The sequence below is a fragment of the Ambystoma mexicanum genome, chromosome 2q (genome assembly GCF_040938575.1).
Source record: "Ambystoma mexicanum isolate Mex_15411 chromosome 2q, UKY_AmexF1_1, whole genome shotgun sequence".
Lineage (NCBI taxonomy): Eukaryota > Metazoa > Chordata > Amphibia > Caudata > Ambystomatidae > Ambystoma > Ambystoma mexicanum.
In genome coordinates, this window is record NC_090924.1 from 279,937,822 (window position 1) to 279,965,603 (window position 27,782).

Below are 27,782 nucleotides of genomic sequence, written 5' to 3' on the forward strand. Positions count from 1 at the left end.
AGCGCTTACTTACGTGCTTCCAGGCGCTTCTATCCATCACACGGGCTCCATCTTCAACTCACTTCAGCCCGTCATCCGCCATCGCCGGAACCCTGCAAAACAAGAGACCTCATTATTAAAGACTTTAAAGACATTTGAGTTACTCGAAACTTACCGTTCGTGCAGTAAACGACGGACAGCAGTCCTCTGAAGTCAAGAGGCCTGCGCTACCTATCCAGTGAAGAAACTGGTTACAGCACCCTGCCCCGAGGCAGATGGAGAGCTCGGCATTCACTTACCTAAGGTGAGAGCGTTAACCTGTGGGGGTCTACAGGAGAGGAGAAGGGGAAAGAGATAGGGACACCCCAATAACCCCAGTTCATTAACCCTGTATTTCCTATCTGCAGACATCTTACTCTGCACGTCAGGCATACAGGGCACAGAGGTCCAGCCCAAAGAGCCAACCGGGTGCTGCACATCACCTTTGAAGATACGGTAGTCGCCCAGTCAAGACCGGCGCCTCTGCGAGAATCAGGTGAGCGTTACCTGCGTTGAAACTCCAAGGTGTGCCCCTATCCGAGAGCGTCTAGCACCCATCTGTCGGTGGTGATGGTTTTCCACACGCTGACAAACATCGCCAGCCGCCCCCCACTCCCCCCCCTCCCCCCCAATCCCTGCCTCCCCCCCACCCTCCCCCCCTCCCCCCCCCTGAGTCCACGGCCAGTTCAGGCCTGTTTATGTCCTGGGCCCCTGCTCTGCGAGTGGTGCTGTCCTCCATTGCTGTATGCCTTCGAGCAGCCTCCACGCCTCCTGCGTCATGGAGTGGAAGGTTGCCTATAAGGGGTGATATAGCCCTTGGAGGACCTGCCAGGTTTTCCCCTTGACAAATTAAAGGACGACGACCGACTATGCTGCAGGGTGCTCAGCGAACGTGCCATCTCCGTGTCAGTATTGATGATTTGAACAGTCTCGTGGACCATCTGGCCAAACAGGTTTTCTCCATCGAATATAATGTCTAACAAACTTAGACTGAACGTCTGGTCTGAAGTTGGTGACTTTCAGCCATCCCTGCGGACGAAGAGACACTCAGTTTCCCATATGACGGAATCCGGTGTCCGCGTTGTACACCGCCACGATGATGGTGTGGTCTGAGGCCACCGCCCCCTCCTGGAACAGTTAAAGAGCTTCTACCTTCTTGTCGTCAGGTGGGAATTCAAGAATAGGGCCGAGCTTACCCCAGAGCTCCCGGTCGTAGCGCGACAAAATGGGCAGTCCATTAGCGACCTTAATGGTTCTGGCAGCCGTACAGATAATATTTGTCCCCATCGCTTCCAGCTTCTTCCCCTCTTGGTCCGGGGGTACCATGAATGAGGACGACCAATTCGCAGAGTGCTTCCTGGCTGCAACTGAGACCACAGAGTCAGGTGAAGGCTGGGACCTCAGGCACTTGGCGGCCAAGTCCAGAACTCTGTATTTCTTCTCTAGCCGGTCCCACTTGGGCAAGCGGTGCTCGGATTCGTCAACAGTGCTAGGCCTTCCTCCCAGATATCATCTAACAAAGGAACGCACATGATGCTCCTCCGCTTGGACTCGCAAAGTTGATAAAGGAAAGCTTAATTTGTTGTCTCCTCAAGCACAAGTGGAAAAAGTTCAGAAGCCCTGGACATTATTGAATGGAAGGAGCGGACTTCATCCAGTGGAGAGGCCCGGTGCGGGTTATCTGCGCCTGCTGCCTCTCCATCCACTGACACAAAGTCATTGGTGTCCGTCACTGTAGCCTCTGTGTCTGTGCGCATGGCAGGATCCCCTGTTGGGTTCACAACCCGAGGTGGAAGAGGCGGTGGTGTAGGTTGGCGCCTTGGATCCGCAGGGTCCTTTGACTCGTGTTTGTGCCTAGAAGAACTTCCATATCGAGCAGGGCCCGGTGAGGGTGGCAGTCTCTGCTGAATCTCTGATGCCAGCGTGTGCAGCATGATATGATATGAAGTGATAGGTTATTTATAGCACGCTTAATACCCAGAGGTTTCTAAGCGCAGACCCGGGGATCGAACCTGTGTGGCTCCATGTGGTCTTGCTTCCAAGGCGGGCACATTGCCGCTGAGCTATCCTCCCCCATGGTCAGAATGTCCAACGAAACTTCTCTACGTTGAAGTGTAGAAGGAATGAGAGTGGGAGGCTCCAGGCTGGTAGAGGATAGGGTTCACCTTGTGGCGACCCACCTTCCAAGGATGGTCCTTGGCCCCCTTCGTGGACTGAATAGTAGCTCTGGGCATGTCGTTAGCCTCATTGGAGCTAGTATAAATGTGCCCCGACAAACTTGGTTCAGCTCCTTGTTCTATACCCTTCCTAAGGGTTGCCAGAGCCCTACTCCCTCACCCGATACTTCTGGGAGGAAGAGGCTGCCGTCCCCTTTCCGGGGATCTTTGCCAAAGCTGTGGCAGTTACCTCACGCCATTCTGGTAAGGACACCTGCGGAGTAGTCACTGTGGGCACCACCTTCATGTCCTGCCCTTCTTTCGAAGAAGTAGTGGTGGCCGTTGAGACGGGGTGGCAACAGCAGCAGTCGTTGAACGTGGCCATTGATGGCGCAGTTGAGGATGGTGTTGTCTTGGCTGGTTGAGATGTCGATGGAGACAGAGAAGGGCCCACCTTGGATTTCTCCTTTGTCGCCTTGTCTGCTGGCAAGCAGAGTTTGGAAGGGGTCAAAGACTTTCTGTTTGAGTGTGCAACCCTCGCCGGCAGGATCACTGTGGATGTGGTCGGTGATGGTGACCTTGTCCTTCCCGAGCCAGGACACGCAGCAGCGGCAAACCCAGTGGGATCCATGGAGTGTGGCCTTACTTTCGTTTGGACCGCCACGTGTGGGGCGTCCTCAAAGGACCTCGACCTCTTATCTGAGGGAGATTGATCGTTGGACTGGCCTGTCCTGGGAGAAGTGTGCTCATGTCCAGAGGCCGAGTCACAAGCCTTACCCAATTTTAACCATAGCGCCAGCCTGCTGTAGTTGTCCTTCTTTGAAAAACCACGGAAGACCTTGCATCCCTCCTCATCATGGTCAGGATGCAGGCAGTAAAGACATTTGTGGTGTCAATCCTCCATGAATACGTTCCTTAGACCAGATTTCTCGCAAAGTTTGAAGAGGCACCTCTTCTCTGCGGTTATGGTGAAAAGGCACAAAGTAGGCCCAAGCCTGTGCCTTCTATAATCTGATGCAAGATCCTTGATGAAGCATGATCTTCACCGACAGCGGATCCCCGCTGCCGGTAGTCTACCTCTGGTCGAACGATAACTTTAACAATCGATGAAAACTTTCAAATTTTACTAAAAACTCAAAATATTAGGAAAAAAGCTTGCAGAACACTAAGAGGACTCCCAACACTTAAGTGTGCAGTGCGGTAAAAATCTGAAAATGGCCACCAGCGGCAGCATGACCCAGAGGACAGTGTTGGTTTGGAGGAGAAATCTAGTTTTCAAGCAAAAGTGAAACTGTTCTTTTTCTTTTACCGAGGATTCCCAGCCTGACGACCGGGAATATTCATGAGCATATGAATCCATGCCAGACCCCATGCTGCAGAACTGTACATTAATATGTGATGCTTCAGGGAATCAATTTTCATTTTACCTAGTGAACAGAAAAATCAAATGACTGATGCTTGCATTCCAGAAACAAAGGTGGCAACTCTTTTGATACTTTATTCAGCCTGGCCCATCCACCAGCTCAGTTCGGATTCATAATTCCTTGGACAGCAGTCAGGTTAGACCCTAAGCATGCACAACAAAAAGGGCTGAGTTAACCTTTGTATGATTTAGATTTAAAGTAGCTGTGAACCCACAAGGTTAAAGTATCTGGGAGAATTGGTATACAAAACTTCCAACTCACTAACAAATTAACCAAAGTGCGACTTGCCATAGAAACCAAAACAATTTTGAAGCAGTCTTGCCTTGAATTGAGTTCATTCATCCATAAGTCCCTTTCATTGATGTTAAGAGGATCTATAAACATCAATAAAATACGTATTTCAACTCTCACCATGATCCCCTATTACAGTTTTCACTGTAAGGCAACTACCATACATTAAAACTAAATAAACAAAGTTCAACTTAATAGTCTAAGTTCACATAACCATAATTGCAATTAACAGCTTTTACTTGGTTATCTTTACAACAGCAGTGAGATATGTATAGGTAATTCCTGAAATCCCCCAACAATTGCAATTACTCATTGATACACACCTATAATCTTGAAATTAAACACAAGTCTCCCTGCTGAGCAAAGGTAAAACCAGTGGAACCTGTGCTGTTTAAGTACTGATGTACACACTCAGTTCCACTGTTGCATGGAGTCCTTGCACATTGTATAAAGTTGTAAATGTACATACCTCCTCATGCCAGTTCTCCCGAAACCACACCATCTGGTCTACTATGCCTTCCAGTGAGGATAAGAGAGTGGGATGGAGCTCTCGCTGCATGTGCATGATGCGACTACAGCGCCACATCGGAGCTGTGGCTCTTATAGGCCCAGGATCAGAAGCAGAATGAGATTGAGTGCCTACAGAACTTGGTTGCTGTTGGCCAGAGTCTGAAAAAATAAGAAACAATCATATTAACACTCAAAAACAAAAACAGGTATAACAATTTCAAGAGTTTACTCTTACTAGCTGTTAACAAAGGTTTTCTATTTGCTGCTTTCCCTCTATAAGCATCTATGGATACCCCTCCGCCCCACCCAAAATTTTGCTGTTGTTCTGAACCTGTTCTGACTTTTGAAGGCTAGCAAAGCCTTTTTGCTTTACTTAACTTGCTTAGCTCATCTGTTTGGTGGCACTGATTAGTTCCTATGCTATAAATGCTGTGGAACACTGTTCACCATTGTGAAATTCTTAGTTTATTTTAAAGTGTGCAAATCACCTTGCAGTGAGGTGCGGTAGAGACTGTGTCCCTTTAACTTTTGTCTTTTCCAACTTTATGGTTGCTTGTCTGATGTGTCCGTGATGGCAGCAGATTCTTTTCTACTATGTTTTTGTATATTCTGGGATGCACTTTTGCATTTTACTGCATAATGCCTTTTAGAGTACCATATACTCTAAAATGGTTGTACTAAGATTTCACCCTGCCCTTGGGCCATCTTGTATTATGACCACCTTCCTGTCCTCTCTGAGCCGTACTTCCCATGTACTATAAAAGCCCTTTTCAAAGGCACAGCCTCAGTTTACCTAGGCAAAGTGGCAGTGTGTGTTTGTGGAGGGATGTGGGGGCTAGGGCCGTCTGGTCCACATCCAGGTCACAGTGTGTCTGTTGCTGGGCAGATGTACTGGTTGAAAGTCGTTCAGGATTTGACAGCAGCCAACATCATTGGTGGGCTTGGGGCGACTTCAGCTCGAATCCTGGATAAAATGGAGACTCCTGCAGTCCATCGTGTGATAAACGTTGGAGCCAAGACCTCTTCGAAGAAGAGCATTTCACTGAAGAAAAAGTACTTCTCGTTGCAGCCATCTTGCATTGTCTTCAACAGTTCCGACAAAGCCCTGCTCATTTGCTGATCTCCAGAAAGCCTTTCATCATTGCTTCAACACATGGAGTGATGGGAACAACAAGTTTCAACCCCTGCTAGAGGATTATGCCCTTAGAAGCCTTCAGAAGCGAACCATAACCATCCTATGGGATGATCATTTTCCTTTTGGGCCACAGCAGACCCTTGTGAAACAAGAGGCCTCCCTGTGCAGTTGCAGCTCTCCAACATGAAGAAGGGCTCACAGGACCAGATTCTTTGCTTTTGCCACAAGGGTAAATTTCTGCATTTCTTCACAAAGCTAATCTCTGCATGCATGGTCCTGTCAGGTAATTGACAATGTGGTGGTCGTTTCTTAATTGTGCAACCGTCATCCAGATACCCAATACCAGGAACTGCATTGCTAGAGCGCATAACCGCTAACTAGCCAGAGCTAAATCCTGACGCTTAATGGAGAAATTACTTACTGGTAAAGTTCTTTCTATGGATTCTTCTCCCGCAGATTCCTCATCAGATAGATATCCTTCCAGCAGGGGGTGCAGTACGTCTCGATCATCAACTCCTCTTGACTCGATCGTGGCACTCCTCAATTCCAGACATGACGTCGTCCACATATCTATCACATCACTAGACTCCCGTACCTCGGGTCTCCACTCACCCCTGAACTCAGCAGCCATGGAGGAAGAATCCATAGGATTTGGCTTAAAAACAGCCAAAAATAAAACTGACAGTGCTCATTCAGTGACACCAAATCGTGTTGAACGCCTAATTATCATAACCTAGTCCCATTAGAAGAGAACAACCAGATAATGACAGCAGACCACTTTCATAGCGGGACAGGATGGTAGGGGGGATGAGTAATCGGCAGGAGAAGAATCCATAGAAATAACATTACCGGTAAGTAATTTCTCTTTCAATGGATTGCATTCCCTGCAGATTCCTCATCAGATAGACTCCCATAGCAGTACAGATTGCGGAGGCAGGATGAAAGCCCTCAGACAAGGAAGCTCTGCAACACAGCACTGCTGAATGGAATGTCTCAAACATGACGCATCCAAGCGGTAATGCTTTGTGAACATGTGTAGCGACGACCACATTGCTGCTCAACATATTTCCTTCACCGGCACACCCCTTTGCAAGGCTGATGATGCCACCACACCCCTGTTCGAATGTGCCCTGATGCCTGGTGGCAGATCCTTTTCTGCTCTTTGATAACACTCTGCGATGCAGAAAATTATCCAGCGAGAGATTGTCTTTTTGGACACAGCCAAACCCTTCCCTTCCAGGACAGGGAGAAAGCCACAAAAAGCTGGTTGTCATGCCTAAATTCTGCCATCCTAGTTATGTAGAAACTGAGTGCCCTTTTAGGGTCCATCCTGTGGAGCCTTTCCTCATCCTTAGAGGGATGCAGAGGAGATAGAAAACTGTCAAATCAATGCTCTGGGACACATGGAATTCAGAAATCACTTCTGGCAGGAATTTAGAATGCACCTCGAGAGAAGCCTTCTCCTGGAAAAATCTTAGGAAGGGCAGTTTGCAAGATAGAGCCTGAAGCTCACAACTCCCTGAGATAATTGCCACCAGGAAAGCTGTTTTCAGGACAAGTAGCCTGAACGGACAAGAATGCATGGGCTCAAACAGAGCCGCCATAAAAAATGTTAAAACCAAATTTAAGTCTCAGTCCCGAACCAAAAACTGTAAGCGGGAACCTATTGACAAGGCCCTTCTGGAATTCGGTAATTACCGGGACCGTTGGTGTTAGGGAGAATTCCCAGAAATGTGCTAATTCCTGTCCACCTTAGAGACCCCCAGTAACTGTGCTGGATTTTGAGGACTTTAATTTTTTAATCTGGAGAAAGTGAGACCCTTTTCCCCACTCTCTCATGTATTTTAATTGTGATTTTGAACTCTGTGTTTCTTTTGGTTGTGGAGTCTGACAAACTCCATAGGCATCATCTTTTACATGGTGTCACACAGCACCTTCAGGGCAGTGGCACAGGAAGGTCTTTCAGATTTAACAAAGTTTAAATACCTTCTCCTGGATAAACTAATGTTTCCAAGAGCAGTGAAGTGAAATTGACTTTACTTACACGCCAGCACACACTATCTTACAATGGGGTGCTAGAGGGGTTACTTAGTATCCCCTTTGTCTAGCTTCTCATGTAACAATTTTATGTTACCCATTCCTCGATGAATGGCTGGTGGCAGTGGTTTATTTTTAACTACCGTGGTGTGCATTTACCGCGGGCTGCGTTCGCAGCTGCAGTAAAGCACCCAAGCGTGCCATTTTTGTCAAAATGGCCCTGGTCGTCTTTTTTCACCATTTTTTTGTGGAAAAGTCCATCTTGAGATTTATTCTGCGCACCAAACCAGGTTTGGTCCTTTTGTTCGTTTTGCCTTTGGCGGGATTCACGAGTGAAGCTCTTCTCTGGCTCCAGGGTGTCTGGCGGGGGCAGTAAGCAAGGGAGGTGCCCAAAACTCCCTGTACTGGTCTCTTAGGAGAGAGGAATGCACTCTTAGCTGATTGGCCGGCTGGCTGTCCAGCAAGGACAGCCACCCTGCTGGGTGACTGACAGCTAGGCTGGAATGAATGGGAGAAACCTGCATAAAAGTTGAGGATTTTTGGCTTGGAAGGCAGAGTCGACCACTAGACGAAGGAATCCGAAGTAGAACTTGAAGAGGATGCCTGCTGCAACTACTGGACCGTTGGTTTGCCCAGTGAAGCCCTGCTGCTGAGCTGAAACTCCAAATTTGTATCGACAGGGAAGCCCCTGCAAGGACAACTTCTCCCTATGAGTTGGTGGGACCAAACAACTCCAAAGTAAGCCACCTGGACATCCTCTTGGAACTGGTTGAAATTCCACTCCAGTTGCTGCTGGAACCGAATAGCCAGGGAGAGGAACACCAGATTCTGTGTGTTGCTTTTAAGCTGGCCAAGAGCTCCAGGAAGATCCTCCGGACTCCCAGGAAGCAGTACTGAGCGAGCTTGAGCCCCCTCAACTGAGTGCGGGACCCCAGTTGCAAGGAAAGCCCATCTCGACAGCCAGGAACCTCAGTGTTGCTATTTGCGGTAGTTGCAAGGAGCTGAAACACCGAAGTGCCATTTGTTTGAAGATTGCCGGTTGCGAACAGTGACCGTCACATTGCAGTGCAGGAGTCCCCAGAAGTCCTCCCCCTCTTGTCCCCACGACTGAGACCCAGGAACACCAGGATCTGCAGAGCTGCACAGGAACAGAAGTCATCTGCTGCACTTTTCTTCAACCTAAAGGTACTGTAAAGTCTAAGAGAACTTACCTCTTGTTGTGTAACCTCACTTGTCCTCATTGGAGACTTGTCTAGGTCGCATCTGTGGAGTGGCCAACAGCTTCTTTACCTCACAAGCCTCAGCTTGTGGCCCTACTTAGATTTCTTCTATTCTACAAAGACTTTTTAAACATTGTGAAAGACATTCTACTTACCTGCAAGACGTGCTTCAGCTCACCTGGACTTTTGCTAACTTAACATTTGCTGGCCTGGCTTCCTGAATGACTCTTCTCTTCTGCTCATGTGTTTTGCCTTCCTTACAGGAAAGGGTTAACAGACTTTGTATTGGGGGGTTATTTCGGAAGTACTTTCCTGCTTGAGGATAACTGAGTGAATACTTGTTTTATTCTGAACTCTCTTCCCTTTAACACTACTCCCAAGAATATTCTAAATGCAACAGTGATATATTAATGTCCCCAGCACCCTAACAATTGAAGTCACCTGAGGGTGTAAGTTGTGTCTGTGGGCCATCCCAAAAGGGTACTTACTGATTTAGAAACTTAAGAGTGTGTATTTTGAAGTATATTTGTGTGTTTTATATTGCTCCCTTCTCAAGAAGCATTACTCAAACGGAATGATACTTAAATTAATAATTGTTTAATCAAGAAACCTTGTGTGTAAGAGTTTATTTGAATACTTGTCACTGTGAATCTCTGTGTAACTTCCCTACAGCTCACATTGACCCCTATTGAAATAAGCCTGGCTGCTCAACATGCTACCACCTGTTAAGTACAAGTACAGACTTAAACCAAAGGTTAGGTTCCTATTGCCAGTAGGTCAGGGTTGTTGCCGTGCACCTAAAGTGCAGACAATCTTGCCTAACAGTGAAGAAGGATCCTTGTTCCGGTGACCTCTTGAACACAAAGCCGCCAAATAGCCCTTGAGTGTGCCTTTCCCTGCACACGCACAATGATCTCATAGAAGGTCTGCGTGCAGTCACTAGCACCTCAAGCACCTCTTCTGAGAGGTCCCAGTCATCATACTTCGCCCTCTCAAAAACCATGCATGTAGGTTTAGGGTCTCAGGGTTTGGGTAGAGCACCCAACCTTCCAACTGGGATAATAGGTCCATTCGCTGAGGCAACCAGAGAGGTGGGCAGATGGTCAAGTCTAGGAGTTCGAGTAGTATGTTCTCCATGCCCAGTCTGAGGTGTTCAAGATTATGGCAGCTCAAAGCCTCCTCAAACTCCTGAGAACCCAAGGGATGACAGTTATCGAAGGACACGCATAGTGGAGGTGGAAGACCCATTCCACCAGGAACGTGTCCCCTAGTGCCCTTTTTGCTAGGAATTCCCTTGAGCAAAACTATCTGCACTTCGCGTTGGCCCTTGTGGCAAATAGATCCAACTTCCTGTTACACTTTCCACTCGTGTGAGACTGCTCTGCCTGCTTACAGCGTCTGCCAGCCCGCTCCTGCTAGATGGACAGCCAAAACAGAAATCCGGTTCTTCAGCAACCAGAACCATAGCTGTAGTGACTCCCTGCATAGGGGCCGGGACCATGCACCCCTCTGCTTGTTGAGGTAGTGCATGGCCACTGTGTTGTCAGTCAGCACAAAGATGTGTTTTCCATTCAGCCGCAACGCCAGCCTTTTGATTTGCCACCGGCATTCCATTATTGACCAAAGTCACTCACCTGCAGATTCCTGCAGTGAGTGCCCCAACCTTTCAGGGCTAGAGGGCACGGTGGTCCAAAGGGTTCCGCCGCTCTCATGTTCCCTTTGTTGGCCCACCAAGATAGGTGATTGCCCACCGACCTTGTCACCTTGAGAATGTCCATCATGGCGTCGAAGTACTGGGACCACTGACTTCTCAGCAGCCACTGCAGAGATCACATCCGTAGTCAGGCACCAGGAAAATGCAGTAAGCCATGAGACCTAAGAGGCGGAGGAAGGAAATCACGAGTAGACCTTCAAGTTTCTGGAAATGCTTGACCATTTTCCTGACACTGGTGACTTTCTTCGGGGGCGGGGGTGGGGTGGGGGGAATCCTTCGCCACTGCTCTGATGAAATGGAGCTTCTGTGTTGGTGTTACGTGGGACTTCTGGTAATTCATGGAGAAGCCCAAACCATGAAGCAGAGCGCAGGTTTCCTCGAGCTGAGCCAAGACTTGCTCCGGAGACATTCCTCAGATTAGCCAGCCCAGGTGGTAATACTTGAACAACGGATCAGCTAAGGTGCTCTGCCACCACTGCCATCAGCTTAGTGAAAACGCTGGGCGCTGAGGTTTATTCAAAGGGGAGCACCTTGAATTGATAGTGAGTGTCCCCGATGACAAATCTCAGGAACCGCCTGTGCTTCCGATGGATCTGCACCTCGAAATAAGCATCCTGAAGGTCCAGCAACACCAACCTGCCGTGAAGTTGTAGAGCCTGGAGAATTCCTCTCACCGTCACCATTCTATACTTGTCTTTCCTCAGGAACTTGATCAAGGCTGCGAGGTCCAGGATGGATCACAGTACTTCTCCTTTCTGGGTACCAGAAAATAGCAAGAGTACCAGCCCGATCTTCTCTTCTCGGGTGGCACCTCTTCTACTGCACACTTCAATAATGGCCTCTTATTTCCTCCTGGTGCTCCTGTCCTGTTGCTGTGGAGGGAGGGGGTAGGGGTGAGGAGTGTCTGAGTAGTGGTTTTCTTAAGAATTGTAGACAGTACCCACACTCTACGAGCTGCAATGCCCAAGCATCTGTCCCAGTGCTCTGACTCAAAGCGGCTTAGCGAGCGCCACCATTGCTGGCCCTTAGAGGCCCCGCCCAGGACGCTAGAAACGTCTCTGCCCTTGCCTGGCTTGCAGGAGCTGTGCTCTTTTTACAAACTGAATATACCACCTGGAGCCTCTACACCCAGAGGAGAAGCTGAAAGATTGTTTTACTGGTTACTGCACAGCTAGACCCAGTGACTTGGCAGCCAACTTGGAGTCCTCGATTTTCTCCAAGGACTCATAAGCTTTCGGAGCAAACAGGTGTTCAACGTCAAAAGCTATGCCCAGAAGCTTAGCTTGGACTTTTGATGAGAATCCTAAACCGTTGAGGTAGGTTTACCAATTTAGTACTGTGGACACCTCCATTGCACAGCCTACGCATGCAACTTCCTTGCCATCGTCAATGACGCGTAGGAACCCATCCCTTATTTCACTAGCCGGGATGTGTTCTGCCGCTTACGCCATAATTCTGGAGAGTCCGTGGGAATATTTAGCGCATTACGCATTGACCGCCTTCAAGGCCATGCTTCTTGAAGCAAGAGCTTTTTGGCCAAGTCATCCATTTTCTTGGGATTCCCTGTTTGTAAAAAGACTGGAGGTGGACGTGGCTGGCCTAGAGCTCATTATAGCGGGTTGTACCACTAGACCGTCTGGCGTGTGGTGAGATGACCGAAAGGGTAAATCACTCTTACCAGCTTTATATTTTTTGGCGAGTTCTGTGTCCACAGCTGCATGAAATGGTAATGCCCTTTCCATTTGCAGTCCCTTATCTAGGATGTCCGTCAAATCATTAGCAGGGCTACTCGGTCCCAAGGCCTCGACAACCTTTTCGAAAAGCACTTCTGTACTGCACATTAGGGTGACCATAAGGAGCAGCATGTTGCAGATATGATTGGGAGACGTGTTTAACCCGCTTGGGTCATGCAAGCATTCGGCCAAGGCAATTCAATCTGCTTGGTCCGTAAAGAAATCATCTCCTCCAGCCACCCCACTCATAGGCTCAAAGCAAAAAAGGCACTTGGTCCCCTTTGTCATTGTAGATTGACCTCCGAGTCGAAAAACGCTGATCGAGATTCGGGGATATAGGAACAGATCGACTGACGGCACGGACATCGATGGCGTTGTTTCTATAAGGCCTCTCGGTGGTAGAGCCGTTTTCCCAGTCGTGTTGGTCGAGGGCGTAGGACCAGACATGTATTAGGTAAAATGTAACAGTTGGCTATGCCAGTGAATTACAACTACCCCATAGGTTGGAACTGGAATCACTCCGCCACTAATAAATGCCATCACAAGAATCTACAACTCCCATGATCCCATGGGCACAAACCCAGGCGCAATCACGATCAAACGTAGTGACGTCTCTATTTATATACTAACCGAGGATCGCTGCATCTCCGTGTCCATGGCAATGCTCACGGCTGCCGACACAGACGCTGCCCGACCAACAGTTTTTGACACGACTGAAAAGCTGCATCGAAACACCTTAGAGTAAGCAAAGTTTGGTTTGCCTTCATTTTTTAAAACAACCAGAGTGCACCCGATCAGTACGCCGACATGAATGGCTGCATTGACGTGTTTTTCTTTAATAGCATACAGGAAACCTACAGTGTACATACACATGATATTCATCTTTCTCTAGACAGGAGTCAGGTGGTTCCAAGGAATTGGGTAAGCTAATTTGGAACGCACATGGCGGCGTGCAATTTTTTTGATGTATTCAGCTATACTGTATACTGTTCTACTTGTGTTTTTCTGCATTAGAGCTTAGCTTTTTCTTTTTCATGACATGCATTGCAGGGACCAAGAGAAGAGTTCCTTAGCTATATGAATAGTAAATGTGGCTCACAAACCTTGGCACGCTAGACAGAAAGTTAGGATAAAGAAGAAGGTAACTTTCATCATTTTAAGTTACAAAAGGGATGGTTGTCGATAACTTAACTGACACTGGTATATAGAGCTGATAAATTGGGAATAGCTTTAGAACCGTATAATTTCTTGTTTTTAGTTGTAAAAGATGGATTTCAGTCATAATGGAGTGAGAATTCTGTATTGAAAGTGGAGTCTATAAGTATGTAAACGGAGTCTACTGCTTGACAGGTATTCTTTAAAGATCTACCACATTAATTTCTATGTTGTGAATTTGTAATTGTGACAGTATGAGTAGAAGTGATTTCTACAGCCTCATATCTGTGAAGGACCTAATGTCCGAAAGGCATTGGCCAGGGCTTCTGCTAACTACCTTTAAATAAACACTATTGGATTATTTTCATAATTGGGAGCATTTTGAAGATTATTTCAGGTTTATTCCTTCAACTGAAGATACAATTATGAATTATTGACTATGCATTTGAAGTAGTATTTACTACACTCCGGGCATCTCCAAGCTCAGTGAGAGTTTCACTGAGTAATTTCTGTCTGTAGGACCAGGCATGGTCACATTGTCGCCGGAACCTTCGGACCTAACTGGTGCTATATTTGCCTGCAGCGTTGAGGCTGCAGTCGTACCTGCTGCAGCTTTCTGGAAAAGCTGGAGCATTTGCTCCTTGAATGCCTCTCTCTCTTCCCTTGACATGCCAGGGTTCGGGCAGATTTTACCCCGTTCCTCTGACAAAGTAGAGTATTGTCTGCTTCAATGGCATCTCTTTTCCTTGCGGGAGGATGACGAATGGCTTCGGGGAGTGCAAATGTTTCTTCGCCTTCTTACGGTGCCTGTCCTCTTTTTCGGGCTTTCGGTGTGTTGCCCCGACGACCTGACAATCGAACGCATCGGGTCTATGATGGAGGCCGCCTGAGCGCCAATTAAGATGATCGCTTCCTAAGGGACTTTGGATTTGCTGATAGGAACTGCACTCTTCGATTTCGTGGTCTTTTCCCAGACACCACACGCAGATGCCATGTGGTTTCGGTGATCAAAGTTTTTGACTTGCAGTCCTGACAACGTTTGAACCCCGAAGACTTGGGGCCCGACATATCGACGAACTTCGAATGAAAATTTCTCTTGCGAGAACATTCCGAAAAGCAGCGTGCTGAGCGCATGGAAAAAAGGAACTGAGGTACTTTATATATGCATACGGCTGACGTCAAATCTGGAATCTAAGAGTGGCAGGGTCGAGTCAAGAGAAGTATACGGTTGATGTCAAGTCGTAATACGTCGCCTGTCGAAAATGTTTCTGAGCAGCTGACGCTGGAAGGATATACATCTGATGAGGAATCTGCGGGAGAATGCAGTCCACTGAAGTTACCTAAGCACCAACGACCCCTAAACCCGCTCCAACAGAACCAAGACATGGAGCACAGAGGCAAAGTAATTTCAGAAGGCTCAGAAGTCATCCTAGAGTAAATCGGAGGGGTGTACAAGGTGTGAGTAGATCGTGATGGCATACACAACTTTGGAAAAGCTCGTAGGGGTTGTAATGTGCCAAACATGAGTACCCTGTTCTGGAGGCAAGGAACCCATGGAGAATCTCAGGTATTTGTGATGAAGATGACAAAAAGGGGTATGCATGTAGGCATCCTGTAAGTCAACAGTACAGATCCAGTCCCACTTCTTCTGAGAAGACAGATTCAGTAACCGGGGTAGCGATCTTGAATTTCTCAGGGGGCAAGGCATAGTTTGAATTAGGATAGGTTGAGGACCAGCCCACATTTGTACTTATCAATCATAAAGACTAGAGGATAGTACCAAGGGCCTTTTTCCCCGACCTGGGGATCCTCTCCACTACACTGAGATCAAGCAGCATGTCAATCTCTGAATTTAGGGGAAAAAAGAGAGATTGTGTGGGAGGGTATATATAAGGAGGAAAGAAGAGCGAGATTGGCGGAGAGGGAGTCTCTACCCTCCCACAATTACTGAGAGGGTACAAAGATGTTCTAGGTGCAGTCACTTCACTTCACTGTTCAGTTGCAGATGATGTCTGGAGTCTGTGTTAGTAAAGATTTTCTATTTGCAACTTGCAGATTTGTATGGGGCACCATTTCGTTTTGGTTGTTTTTAACCTTGTCCTGACTTTTTGCAAACTGACTGTTTTGCTCATTCTTATGGGGCAACTGACTAGTCTCTAAGACTATCAGTACTGAGAGACTATGTTGCTTTTAGTCAATTCTTGCATTGTTATATTTGCAGACATCACCTTACAGTGAAGTGCAGTTAGGATACATAGAACAGTTAAACTTTGTATATAATGGCTTTTTGGTTACTTTTACAATGTGCCTAAGACAAGCTTGTGGCAGCTGTAATATTTTACTGTTTTTGTGACACTTTACTCCTACATCTTTGCATTTACCACAAAGGCTAGCACCTTAAGCTGGATGTGCCACACGTTTTATTGCTTTTTTTTGGCCATATTGTTCTCTGGCCTTCTTCCTGCTTTCCCAGGTCAGGAAATGCCTTATATGGAAATGCCTTTCCCGAGAAGGCTGTGGCATTCGCGAGCTATGGGGGCGGAGGGAGGGCGTTACTGTGTGTGGCCAGAGGAATTGGCTGTCTTAGTCCCAACCCACCTCCCTAATGCTCGAATGTCTGTTGCTGGGCAGACGTTGTGGTCAGTGGCTATCCGGGATTGGATCGCCACTGCCAGTTTAAATGGTGCAGATCCTCATCATTGGTGGGCTTTCTCCCAGCCTGAATCTTGTCTAAAAGGATGGATCCAACAGCCATTGGTTAGATCACCGTTGGAGCCAAGACCTCTACAACGAAGTGCAGCCCACTGACAACCTGAGAATGGCCCCTGAAGATGACGAGCATTCACTCCAGTGCTGTCCCAGTGAGAGCCCTGCTTCTCTGTCCTGATCTCAAGAAGGCCTTCGTTGGTGTTTTGATCCCTGGACTGGTGGGGACACCTGCTCGAGCATTCGGTAGTGTCTCTGAATCAACTGTTAGCCTGACTAGCTCTCTCCTGGGCTACCTCGCTGCAGCCATCGCTGTTCAGAGCACAGCCTTGTAACTTTGAAGATCTTCAGCATACGTTGCCTGCTCCACCGTTGTCAGCCATCAAACCTCAAGACAAGCTGTGCAGAGCCTGCTTCTGTGTTTGCCGCTGGAAGATCGTCTGTCGCCGCCTGACTGTGGTGACCTTCTTTGAAGCGTGTTGTCTTTGTGTGCTACAGGCATCTCGTGGCTGGCTGTCTTGCAGAAGTCTTCATTTTTCCTCGATTGGGTGTTCTACTGGAAGCTGTCTGGAATTGAATGCCAAGTACAGCGACCGACAAACTAAATCCTGTGACCGAAAGTAACCCCTGACCTCTAGACATCTAGATGACATTTGTGAAAGAAACCAAGACAGAAGAACAAGCCTGCACCGAATTCTGGAACATCCACAAATGGTCTCCAGAGAACTATGATCTAGGGGAGTAAGTGTACATTTACATGTTGCTGATCTTCCCCTGACCCCCCCTCTCCCATAGGGTCACCAAGGTGCAAAATCTTGACCTTAACTGACTGTGACCTGACCGTTGGTGGTAGAACATTATAATAATTATAATCGTTGTTTTATAACCCGCTTAATAAGGAGACCAGTTTCTAAGCGCAAGACTGGAATTTGAACCTTTGTTGCTATGCATTGTCTTGATTCCAAGACAAACGCGTTGCCCTTGAGCTATTCTCACTGAGAGGATCCCTCCCTAGGCCTAGCCTGGTGAGGTGGGATTGAGTGGAGTACTTACCTGAACAGTTTGAATCCGAAGGCGACAGGACGTTCTCTTCGACGAAGACTGAACGCATTGAATGGAAGAAATCATCACTCGTCTCTGGGGCAGTCAGAGCCAAAGACATGGTTGCGGTAGTCTACAGTCGATGCAGCCTCTTCAGTGGTAATGGTCAAACCTGACATCTTCTGTTTACAGGGGGCCAAGATTAAGGGTGTGCAACCCACCTCAGACTCCAACTTACCTGCTTCCCTGGTACGGAGAAATCTGTGGCGCCGCTGACAACATTGACGCTAAAGCCTTACCAGTCGCAGACTTCGCAATCAAATGAAGCATTTGTTGTTTGAACTCCTCCCACTCCTCTGGAGATGTCCCTTTGGCATGAGTATGACGAACCCCTTTCAGTTGATTAGTTGTGGTCTAGTCTGTGCCTGCGCTTCTGTTTTTTGTGGGAAGTGGCACTCGCTACAATAGATGATTTTTTTTGTGGGCGCCTGTCCTCCCCTTTGTCTTTATTCTCCTCAATCAGCCCTAGTGTGTCAGCCTCCGGGCTTGCAACTTCGATGGGGCCCATGCCAACACCAACTTCACAGACTGTTCCTGTAAGGCCTTCGGTTTCATTGACTGACACAAGGCACTTCGCTCCATGTTGCAGTCTACCCCCAGACACCACAAACAAATATTGTGTGGGTCATTGATGGATATCTTGGGGCTGCAGTCTCGGTACCATTTAAAACACAAGCGTTTGGGGGCCAACATAGTGGTGTCTAAAAAAAAAGGCTTTCGAGATTGTGTTCTGATACAGCGAGCTGAGCGTGAGGAACAAAGGAAATAAGGTATGGGGGTGCAATGCATACTCAAGTATGAACGTCAATTTCATGTCCAGAGTCACAAGAGCGGAGGAGGTGCCGTTGAGCCATGATACGCACCGTTGTTGGGATTTTCTGAGAATAGCTGGCACTGTAGAATATCTATCCAGATGAGGAATCGGTGGGAGGATGCAATCCATTGAAACAACTCTACACAAATCACTTACAGCACACAAAAAAGGCAAAAAACATCAGATCAACATGTCTGTTGCATGAGAAAACAGAAGAACATAATGACCACTCCTTTAATAAACTATGGGGTTTAATAAAAACAAAAGGTCATTTTTCTTGTGGGCTCTGTAGAGCTTGTCCAAACACATCAAAGACAAACAAATGACATGTAATAAAGATTCTCTCGGCCCAACTCATTCCATTCTATCCATGAAAGTCTGTCTTATTTCCAACAAGTAAAGAAGCATGTCCACAAACACCACATTACGTAAACCATGCAAGAGTTTTTTCCTTCCTCTTTCCATCTCTTTACCTACCGTAGTTAATTGAATTAAATCAGCCAACTCACCACAGGTTTATGTCCATCATTTTTGGCCATTAATCGCCAGTTCACTGAACCTACTATTCTTCAGCCTTGTGAGCCTGATTAACTGTGCGAATAGGTGGTGACCTCTATTCCCATTCTGTCCTCAGTATTTTATAAATAGACCATGGCATCTTTAAACAGTTTCTGTTTTTAACAGTCAAAGGATAATTGCAGCTTTGCTTTCTCATTTGTACATGTATAACCCACTAAGAGGATTTCAGACACAATTTATGGAAAAGTTCTGCCACTTTTGGGATGGAGACTAGGAGCTCAATAACAGATACATCATTGATTGTAAGATGACTTACTCTGTACCTACCTGATAATCAGGTTCTTCCAAATTAACCAAAAGGCTGTAGTAGCAAATGTCTATAGGCAGACATTCATTATGAAACTCTTATTCTCTCAATACAGAAAAAGACATCCCCATTGTCTAAACATTCTTGAAAGTAAAATCTCCCCGAGGAAACCCTGGTCATAAAAAGCAATTTGACCTATGGGGTCGAAACAAGTCAGAGAATTGGATCTATGGGTCGAAAGTAGCCAGAGACTGATTTAAAATGCTGTGGCTTAAAATATGAGTATCAAGTGATCTGAAACATCGTAACCAAGGGACCTCATCTCATTGAAGGATTAGTTTGCGAGGACAGAACATTTTAATCAAAGTTAATTCATTTACTCAGGCTTAGGAAAAGAGGTTACCTGGGTCTACATTCCATGTCTAATGCTTTATGTAACTCTAGTTTGTGCCTCTTTTTTCATGTTTTTTTAAACATGCATTTTCATAACAATGCATGTATATGTATGCATGTATTTGCATGATAGAACAATATGTCTGTTTTGAACTGTTGGGCAACCTTCTTTCATGAGCACTTTAAAAGGAAAAAATAATTCTTTGACGGTATGTCACTCTCCTTGCTTTGCCATTTTCTTTTTAAATTTAAAGGGCACTACAATTTGTCTTCATGTAAGGTGTTTGAATATCACCACAGGTATCACTAGATGTATAATTGGACAGCAAATAGGCCTCTGGTTTCAAAGGTAAAAGATGACTGGTAAAATGTAACCTTAAATGGATACCAGAATGTCAATTAGGTCTTGCATCAAAAACAGGTGTGCAAAACCTACCAGCGCTAGAGATGCTATGAGGGAGCAATAACATTGCTTGCGATGTTGCTACTTTGAGTTTGCTACAATGTGACCCATTTCAGATTGTCAACAAAAATCGTCATTCCACATTTCTGACATGTTAACGTCTGTATAGGTAATCCCTTCTACTGACCATTTCATGCCTAGCCAAATGTCAGAATGTCAAAGTGTACTTCAAAAACATGGATCATCATCCAAATCCCATACCACTTTTGTACCGCTCCCGTTGTTCTATCTTCAGAGTCAAGTAAAGCGTCCTGATTGGAAAATAAACAGCCTGTGGATACACTCTTCCAACCTATTTATAGAAGGAGAAATTCACTTATTAGCATTATTCTGAATATTATTTGCGCATTTTGGGCAATTGGTACATTGACAAAATTGTATGCTATATGCCTCTTACTAAACACTGAGGTTTACAGATCACATTCTACTACAAATGAGCAGCATTTGAAATACAAATGCCTTTAATAGATTTCCAATTAGACTAACATTTGCAACAAATTACAACGCTCATTGCAGAATCCAAGATGAAGGGCAGAAATGCTATGTTTATGCACATTGGATTTGGGTACGATTAACCTATCATCTTTCCAAAGAACTGAGTAGGCAGCAAAATGCGAGATTACCGTGGGCAGCGTCCTACAGATCTTATTCATGCACATAGTGGGAAAAAACAGACACAATGAGAGCAGAAAGTCTTTACATTTGGCCACAATTCCCTCTGAACTCATCGCCGCAGGCTGTCTGTACCCATTAGAGAGTAATCCAACCCCAGAGATGTGCAGCAGCAGGAGTGAAAAATAGCCACTTAATGTAAAGAGATATTGCTATTAGCAAACGGAAGCTCACTGGCTCCAGAAAAAAAGCAAGCTTATCAGACACAAATGTGCAGCTTTTGACTATAAATCAACACATTTCATAGTCTATTAGTTTGAAGGTAGTATGGGTCATCGGATTCAGAAAAGCATGATAAAAAGAACTTTAACTTATTTTATGTTTAGAAAAAGACTAGAATTTTTTTATTATGGAGTGTATGTACTTACTTAATTGTAGGCAAAACGTTTTTAACAGCTCCTCGCAGATGAGTGTCTTATTTTACCTTGCTAGCATTATTGCAATATGCCTGTGATGGTGCTTTGCATGTTGGGACTAATTTCCCACATATGGAGCGTCACCACGTTAATCGGCTACATACACACATTTAAGGTACTGATTATAAACTATGGAATGAGGCCTGGTGGGACAAAGCATTGCCCCAGAGCATTGCCAGTGGTCAAGATTCATTCTAAACCTTCCAGCCATCACCTCTTTGTTTTTGCTTTGTCACCCCTAGTGGGACGGGTATGCCCAGACGTGGGTCCCGTGCCTGCTGGGCATAGAGACCCAAGCTACTCCTCACTGATGAGCCCCAACAAGGGCGAAACATGTTTGGGGATGCTTGTGGTCTCGTGCAGAAGGGATGTGGCCTAGCAGTTCGGGCTGGACTGCCCCTTTTGGGGTGGGGCCAAGCCTGATTTACATATGGTCTTTCCCCTTCTGTAATTGCTTGGCAGGCAAAGAACGGTGGTCTGGAGGGTTGCCCAGAGCATTGCCAGTGGTTAAGATTCATTCTAAACCTTCCAGCCATCACCTCTTTGTTTTTGCTTTGTCACCCCGAGTGGGACGGGTATGCCCAGACGTGGGTCCCGTGCCTGCTGGGCATAGAGACCCAAGCTACTCCTCACTGATGAGCCCCAACAAGGGCGAAACATGTTTGGGGATGGTTTTGGTCTCGTGCAGAAGGGATGTGGCCTAGCAGTTCGGGCTGGACTGCCCCTTTTGGGGTGGGGCCAAGCCTGATTTACATATGGTCTTTCCCCTTCTGTAATTGCTTGGCAGGCAAAGAACGGTGGTCTGGAGGGTTGCCCAGAGCATTGCCAGTGGTTAAGATTCATTCTAAACCTTCCAGCCATCACCTCTTTGTTTTTGCTTTGTCACCCCGAGTGGGACGTGTATGCCCAGACGTGGGTCCCGTGCCTGCTGGGCATAGAGACCCAAGCTACTCCTCACCGATGAGCCCCAATAAGGGCGAAACATGTTTGGGGATGCTTGTGGTCTCGTGCAGAAGGGATGTGGCCTAGCAGTTCGGGCTGGACTGCCCCTTTTGGGGTGGGGCCAAGCCTGATTTACATATGGTCTTTCCCCTTCTGTAATTGCTTGGCAGGCAAAGAACAGTGGTCTGGAGGGTTGCCCAGAGCATTGCCAGTGGTTAAGATTCATTCTAAACCTTCCAGCCATCACCTCTTTGTTTTTGCTTTGTCACCCCGAGTGGGACGGGTATGCCCAGACGTGGGTCCCGTGCCTGCTGGGCATAGAGACCCAAGCTACTCCTCACTGATGAGCCCCAACAAGGGCGAAACATGTTTGGGGATGCTTGTGGTCTCGTGCAGAAGGGATGTGGCCTAGCAGTTCGGGCTGGACTGCCCCTTTTGGGGTGGGGCCAAGCCTGATTTACATATGGTCTTTCCCCTTCTGTAATTGCTTGGCAGGCAAAGAACGGTGGTCTGGAGGGTTGCCCAGAGCATTGCCAGTGGTTAAGATTCATTCTAAACCTTCCAGCCATCACCTCTTTGTTTTTGCTTTGTCACCCCGAGTGGGACGGGTATGCCCAGACGTGGGTCCCGTGCCTGCTGGGCATAGAGACCCAAGCTACTCCTCACTGATGAGCCCCAACAAGGGCGAAACATGTTTGGGGATGCTTGTGGTCTCGTGCAGAAGGGATGTGGCCTAGCAGTTCGGGCTGGACTGCCCCTTTTGGGGTAGGGCCAAGCCTGATTTACATATGGTCTTTCCCCTTCTGTAATTGCTTGGCAGGCAAAGAACGGTGGTCTGGAGGGTTGCCCAGAGCATTGCCAGTGGTTAAGATTCATTCTAAACCTTCCAGCCATCACCTCTGTTTTTGCTGGGACAAATTAAACATCACTGATTCCCTTTCATTTACATTAAAACTACTGCCAGAAATGTTTTGGGTTAATCAACAGCTTCGGACACAAACTTACATCGCCAATACATTCACTCTTGTGTAGGACAGAGGTCTCTGGTGGGAAAGCTACAAGGACCTCATACATCGGATTGTATAGATGCTGCCACCTCAAAGATTTACAAAGTAGCACGGGGATCTACACTCCCTATATAATAAATGCTGGAAACATTCTAGTTGTTTACTATGCAATGTTTTGGTTGTGCCCAAGAGTACGGTAGGAGAAATATTATTCAAATGCTGGTTGATTATCCTCGGAATGGGCGTTAACGCAGTGCTTTGAATATACTGGTTTCCACTTAGAGATTCGGGGTGCTTGCTCAGACGCCCAGGGTCAAATTCAAACACCTGTTTTGAGGTGGCTCCAAAAAGGTGTGGCATTTTAGAAAAGAGTTTAAGTTAGGACAGTCCATTTTTCTAACTTGAGTGAGCCTCACTGGAGACTTCAACTATTTTGTATGTACTGACTTATTAAACCTTACTGCTACCAAGATTGGGGTACTACAAACGAGCCCCATGGTGTTCCTGGGTGGGTTTTCTACCCAGACATGTCTTTGTTAGAGGCACATGGCAAACTTGACATTTTAGTAAGCTGCTTTCCAGTAGCCATTTTCTCCCTGAACAGTAGCAAAATAGATTTTTGTGTTTCTTAAGTCCATTCACAAAACAACTGGCTTGTTGCCCTTCTAGTTTATCTTTCAAAGTAGTAATGGACATGGATGGTCATTAACCTGTGAAGCTGATGCTGCACAGTTCACAACGTCAGGTTAGATGAATGGGAACTAGTTCTAAGTGCACGAGTGGCTGACAGCTCAATCCACATTCCTGTGTGTCTCAGTGCTGGAGCCCGTGAAACAGAAGAAAGACTGGCCCCACTAAATGGCCACCAAATGTTTAAATCGTGCCTGGGATGCAATGGTGTGCTGAGGTCACCCCGGCTCTTTTTTAAGCCATTAGTCAACTGCCCGGAACTGCTCCTGTGCACCTGGAAATGAAGACTATACTGAGAATCCTGCAGAAGCTCTGTTACTTCACAAACATAGAGAAACGCTCGCAGCAATCCCTCCTCCTGATATGGTGGGAAAAGCCGTACCCCCAACTCTGCATTAGATGTGTGCCCTCTGAAAGGCCTACCCATGTATATAAATGTCCTAGGTGTATGAGCACCGTGTTGCTGTTAGAGACCTGAAGCATTGCTTCAGCAGTCACAAAGTATCTGCTCCAACTCTGAACTCTTCTGGCCAGAATCCGATGCTGTTTTGTCTTCAAGGGAACTACCACTGTCCAGTGGTCGAAGTGTATACAAAAAAATAGTGGAATTATGTTCCCTGCTGGCCTGCACCCACTCCCCACACACAATACAAACTCACAAACACTTGGACCTGCGGTTTAAGGAAACATTCAGTGCAGTGGACTGAAAGTGCAAGTTCAACTTCTTCCTACACTTTCATTTTAAAACGAAACCATTCCTGAATGGTTTCTTTTAAAATAAAAGTATAGGAGCTGTAAAATGTAATTTAAAAAAGTAGAGGAGCACCGCTCCCGCTCACTTCGTCCACTGCCACTGTCCCGTTCTGCAGTATGAATTGCATCTAGATTGGAATATATGCCGACTTCATCTAGAGATTTAGCATTGCTTATCTTGTTAATGCTGCCAAGTGCACTGTGTTGAGTGTTACCTCTTAGGGGTCCCACAGATCTCATCTTCACTACATATACACTGTTGGATCCATCCTGTCATCACAAGCTCTACCTGCAGATTACGTAGCCAGTAACCAATGCGAAATTTGATAGACTCCCTTCTATAGCTACGTCCCATTGATTTCTGCAACACGCTCCAGCAGACTTTTAAACCTTGGGGTTCTTGGGACATCAACGACAAGACCGGGGGATACTTTTGACCCTGCCAGTGTTTTATTTTGCGAGATCAGCACACCCCACCTTATGTGGAGTACTGAGGGGATCCAATGTATCCCTTTTCTGGACTTTGCAGTAAATTTGTAGTTACTGTGACAGGTCTAACTGTTTAGGCTGGTCGCAGTGTACCTTTTACACAACCTTTTCTGAACATTCATCACGGGCTGTCTTCAAAGATGCGGTAAGGGCCACAAGGGACACCATTTGCCCAAAATGCTGGCTTACTATTTTAAGTCCTAAACAAGATGGAATGTCCTTTATGTCTTCTTCTATCCTGCTAGATGGGGGAGGGTCCTCTTGTCCCTTTGTCTTCACCAGGCTTCCTTTGGAAAGTCTGAGCACCCTTTCAGTGACTGGCAGGACAGGAAGTGGGGAGAGGTTGACCGAAACTCCCCTGTCCTTTCTCTTGCAGCGTGCCTGAGAGAAACCAGTTCAGACTGGGAGGATGGCTGTCCTATTGGACAGCCATCTCCAAGTTTGAATGGGGCATAGGATAAGATTGGTGGACTCAGCCAGGTTTCCTGCATAAATCCAGAGGTCCTGTATCTGAAACCCAGAGTCGACCAATGGAACAGAATAACCCAAAGAAGAACGACAACAACAACAATTACGAGCGCCTGCCAGCACCTGCTGAGTAACCGCTGCTGTCCCGACCTCAATCTCTAGGTGACTGGAAAGATCCAAAGATGACTTCCTCCCTTGGACTGGTGGTCCTAACCAGACCCAAGACTAACTGTATTTTACGCCATCCCTTGAAGAGCTGCGATCTCCACAGCATGAAATTCGCCAATAACCTGCGACCCTGGCTGCATCACTGTGCATCGTCTCCTGAAGTTCGGTTTTGCCTGAAACTTTGTGGGCATCCTTTTAAGTCTGCATTGTCCCGATCCCATTCCCAAAAGTCCCCTCACCCAAGACTAGGACTGAGAAGAGTCACCAACCGCAACAACCACCCTTCAACCAAGCCTAAAAAAGGCTCCAACAAGACAGAACTAAGAGGATTCTTTGCCAGCCTCCGTCTGCACAAGAGCAGATCCAATCATGGGTAAGAATTGTGTGTTTGGAGGGGTGTTGGTTCCTGGCCATCTGAAATGACTGAACTGTGTCATCACTTCGGATACCAGAATCCTTAGAGCCTTTAATTGAAAACTAATTAGCAACACCTGAAAAGGTACATAGCCTCCCTGAAGATTGTTTGAGACAAGAAAGTACTTGGAGGTGAAAAGCAACAGAGGAATTGAACAGCAGCACATGGGATTCAACCCTGTTACTATTGCATTATGGGATTCAACCCTGTTACTATTTCATATTGTTGGGATTTAACCCAGTTACTATTTGCATCAAGAATATTTGACTGGGAACTAGAGTGCGCGCCGACCTTTTTTCATTTGATTATACTAAGTGATTTGCTACTACCAATGCTATTCTAAGGTTACTACACAACTGTGGTTTACTATCCAAAGAATATTACAAAGTGATTGGATATTGTTGTACCGTTTTAAAGTACTTACTTGTCTTGCAAATTATTACCTCTGTCTTAGTGTATATAATAAAAATGCCTATTTTGTATACAACTTCAAAGTGTATTAGTGTTTTCTTGGACTAAGTGTATGCGCTCTGAGTTATTTGTATGCCACTACAGACCTTCTCCCTTCTTACACCAAGCCTGGCTGTTCGCCATTCTACCAAACCCTTGTGTGGTTAAGGCCAAACATAAGTAGTGTAACTCTGTTCACCCCAGGTGAGCTTTCATAAATTCTGTCCCAGACAGTAACTTGTGTAAAACTTCCTAAAAGTGACTGTTCAGAATTAGGGATGCACTGAACGAGGGATTGTTAGGAGGATGATGTTTGTGGTGGTAATGAAGGACTAGGACGAGAATGATGGATGCAGGGGTGATGACGGACTGTGAGGAAGAGGAGGATTGTGAGGGTTATGAACGAGGAACTGTGTTGAGGATGTCATGTTAAGAGTAATGAGGGATTGTAATGAGGAAAGATGCAGTCGTAAGGGTAATGACACTGTTGGTAACCTTTGAATGTTCGTCAATGAAATTACCATTTTTGATTGTTTTCATTACTCGTATGCTACTGCTCGTTTGAAATAATACACAATACGCGTTTGCTTTTTCATTATATTACACAATGCGAGTGTTCTTTTTCATTTGTCCATTTTTATTAATAATGAACTTTACGATTTTTCACTTGCGTATGCTTGCATGTAATATTTATATGATATGATACAAGTGTTCTACTTATTCATATGTCTATGATACTTTGGTATATTGCACATTCACTATAAGAGTTCCTCTGTTCTGCATTACAAGTTTTGTGCTTATTTGTATTTTAAGGGTGCAGAAGTAAGAGTCTGACACAGAGGTGCTATTTTGGATGTTATAGACTTGTATTTAAAATAATAAAGGGAAAGAAAAACCTTTCTCATCCTACTCTCTATGTGGGGTTGCCCTGTCTCGAAAAAATACTAAGGACCCAGTCAGGATGTCCATAAAGTTAAAGTCCACCGTCCTGTCTCTAACCCTATTTCCGTCCCTTACACTTACAAACTAACAAATGAAAACCCAGAAGGAGGCTCCTCTCTGGATGTTGAATCCAAGGCACCGTTCTTGGTGAAAAGAGTATGTAGTTAACTGTTCACTGTAGTGAATGTTCAGCACAAGTTAAAGAATATACACTTCTTCACTTTCCTAGGAAGAACTTCTACCATGATTCTTGCTTTCGCTTTCAAACAAAACACAGTTCCCCCCTCTCCTGGAGGGAGTCTCTCGTGAACAAAAAATCACTGTCTGAAAACAGTACACAGCTCCCCAACAATCTGGAGGGACCTTCTTCATTGGTTTCTGAATCAAAATTGAACCTTCTCAGTCTTATCAGACCTGGTTCACTAACCTGCCAGACCCGACCATAGAATTTCCAATGGTGTATCAAGTCAGGTTCACTAACCTGCCCAACTTGATTTAATATCTTTCAAGTTCCACAAATATTTGTTCTTCCACTGGTTTCCAAATGTTTTCCTTTAGGCCTTGTTGGGATCTCCCCAACTGCTTTTGGGCTTCAGCCCACTGGTTACACGTGTCTTTGCCTTGAGGGGGGTGTTCAACCCTTACATACCATGTTGCTGGTTTTGCTTGGTTCC

The 27,782-nt window shown here is 46.1% G+C and overlaps 1 protein-coding gene across 8 annotated transcripts in view; it reads right to left on the reverse strand.

The window, feature by feature from the left end:
• Positions 1-27,782, reverse strand: part of TRRAP (transformation/transcription domain associated protein) — a 2,065,012-nt gene that overhangs the window by 201,938 nt on the left and 1,835,292 nt on the right. For all 8 annotated transcript variants that reach the window (XM_069647248.1, XM_069647247.1, XM_069647244.1 and 5 more), the window contains 2 exons: positions 19,898-19,988; positions 4,359-4,558 (listed from right to left, as the gene is read on the reverse strand). In XM_069647248.1, coding sequence (XP_069503349.1) covers positions 4,359-4,558; positions 19,898-19,988 — 291 coding nt within the window. The remainder of the gene's footprint in view (positions 1-4,358; positions 4,559-19,897; positions 19,989-27,782) is intronic.